The 1977-nt window shown below is 41.4% G+C and overlaps 1 protein-coding gene across 1 annotated transcript; it reads right to left on the minus strand.

Moving 5' to 3' along the window:
• Positions 1-643: 643 nt before the first annotated feature.
• On the minus strand, positions 644-1558 carry hcar2 (hydroxycarboxylic acid receptor 2-). The gene has a single exon (XM_067440386.1). It carries the CDS (start codon positions 1556-1558, stop codon positions 644-646), a length of 915 nt encoding a protein of 304 aa, XP_067296487.1.
• Between the last annotated feature and the right edge of the window lie 419 nt (positions 1559-1977).

Here is a 1977-nt window from a genome sequence, read left to right on the forward strand (position 1 = left end):
GTTTTGGGAAAAAATAACTAAAAATGAGAGTTTTTGCTTAAAATATCAAGATAAATAATCTGCCAATGGGGTGAGAAAAATAATTCAAACAGAAAACAATATTATTTTGCTTATTTTAAGCAAAAACTCTCTTAATTTTGAGTTATTATTTCCCAAAACAAGACAATTTTTACTTGCCAAGTAAATGTTTCTTAATGTTAGAATTTTTTGAAATTTTACTAGAAACGAGTAAAAAATACTAAGTAAGAAAAGCATTTTTTGCAGTGCACACACACACACACACACACACACACTGCCCCTAAACCTACCCAACACACACACACACTGCCCCTAAACCTACCCAACACACACACACACACACTGCCCCTAAACCTACCCATCACAGGAAACATTCTGCATCTTTACTTTCTGAAAAAAACTCCTCCTGTATGATTTATAAGCCTTTTGAAAAGTGGAGACATGGGTAATGTCCTCATATTTCACCCTCTCCTGTAATACCTTTGTCATTCCTATATTATAAAAATGTGTCCTGATAGTTCACAAAAATAAGTACACACACACACACACACACACACACACACACCTGCATTATGACAGAAGTCCAGTGCATCTGATCAAGGAAAGGGTCTCCGATGACCACGGCTCATTTGCAGACGGTGAGCACCAGATCATCTGCACATCCGGAGGTTTTCCGGCAGCACAGCGGGAATTTGGGCAGCTTTTCCCGGGACAGATACAAAACCGGCTGGATGCAGCTGCTCACGTCCATAAAGCCAAAGGCAATGTAGTGGATATAACAGCCAAAAACCTCCAGAGAGAAATACTCTTTAAAGGGAAAGAGAGCCACCGGAGGGAAGTAGTTAAACACAATAATGGCCAGGATTATGAGCACCATTTTAAAGGCCCTTTTCTTAACGGGATGCCTCTCGTCTCGACCTGGAGCCGATTGTCTCAGAGCCCAGAGGATGGAGACGTTACAGAACAGCATGAACGCGAACGCAACCAGAATCATCACAGTGAAGACTTTCTCAAATTTCGGGATGTTTCCGACAGATTTGGCTGCGGCGTAAGCTAAGATAGCGAGCCACACGGCTCCGGCACACAAAGAGCGATGCCATTTGTCCTTGAGTTTTGTGAAGGTTATGGGATGGCAGACGGCCATATATCGGTCCAGACAGATGCAGGACAAGAAGAGCGGAGAAGAATCTTTGAGGCCGTAGAAGAAGCGCAGGACGTACCAGGGGCTGCTTGTAGTCAGATAGACGAGGCTGGCTATTTCCAGTGGAAGAATGAGGCAGAATAAAGTGTCCAGAATGGCCAGATGGACAATAAAGATGTCTGAGGTGGACGAATCGCCCTTATTCTTCCAGATGAGCCCCAGAACCGTGATGTTGGCTGGGATGCCCAGGAGCATGTTGATTACCTGCAGCACCAGGTAGAAGATGAGGACGGCGGGCATGTGAGCACATTTGGCATAGACGGCCAAAGACGCGTTCTGAGGCCGGAGACTGATGAGAAGAGACGAGTTGGCGAATTCGAACATCTCTGGAATTGCCATTGTCCTCGCCGTGTGCTCAGAACAACCCCTGAAACACACACACACACGTTTGTTTTTGTGAAATGTGAGGTAATAGTGTGTAATGGTTTTTATACTGTACAAACTGTATTTTCTATCCTTAGTATTTTTATCTTGTTTCTAGTCAAAATATCTAAAAAGTCCAAAATTATTGTCTTGTTTTGTTCAAAATGAAGAGTTTTTGCTTAGAATAAGATAAATAATCTGCCAATGGGGTGAGAAAAATAATATTGTTTTCTGTTTGAATTAAGATTTTTCTCACCCCATTGGCAGATTGTTTATCTTATTTTAGTGATTTTAATGATAGAAATTAAACTTTCATATATTTTAGATTCATTGCACACCAACTGAAATATTTCAGGTCTTTTATTGTTTTAATACTGATGATTTTGGCATACAGC

Source organism: Pseudorasbora parva, chromosome 3, assembly GCF_024679245.1.
Source record: "Pseudorasbora parva isolate DD20220531a chromosome 3, ASM2467924v1, whole genome shotgun sequence".
In the NCBI taxonomy this organism is placed as follows: domain Eukaryota; kingdom Metazoa; phylum Chordata; class Actinopteri; order Cypriniformes; family Gobionidae; genus Pseudorasbora; species Pseudorasbora parva.

Bases quoted from the DNA above. Each gene is read 5' to 3' on its own strand.
- hcar2 (XM_067440386.1), bottom strand. From the start codon at position 1,558: ATGGCAATTCCAGAGATGTTCGAATTCGCCAACTCGTCTCTTCTCATC.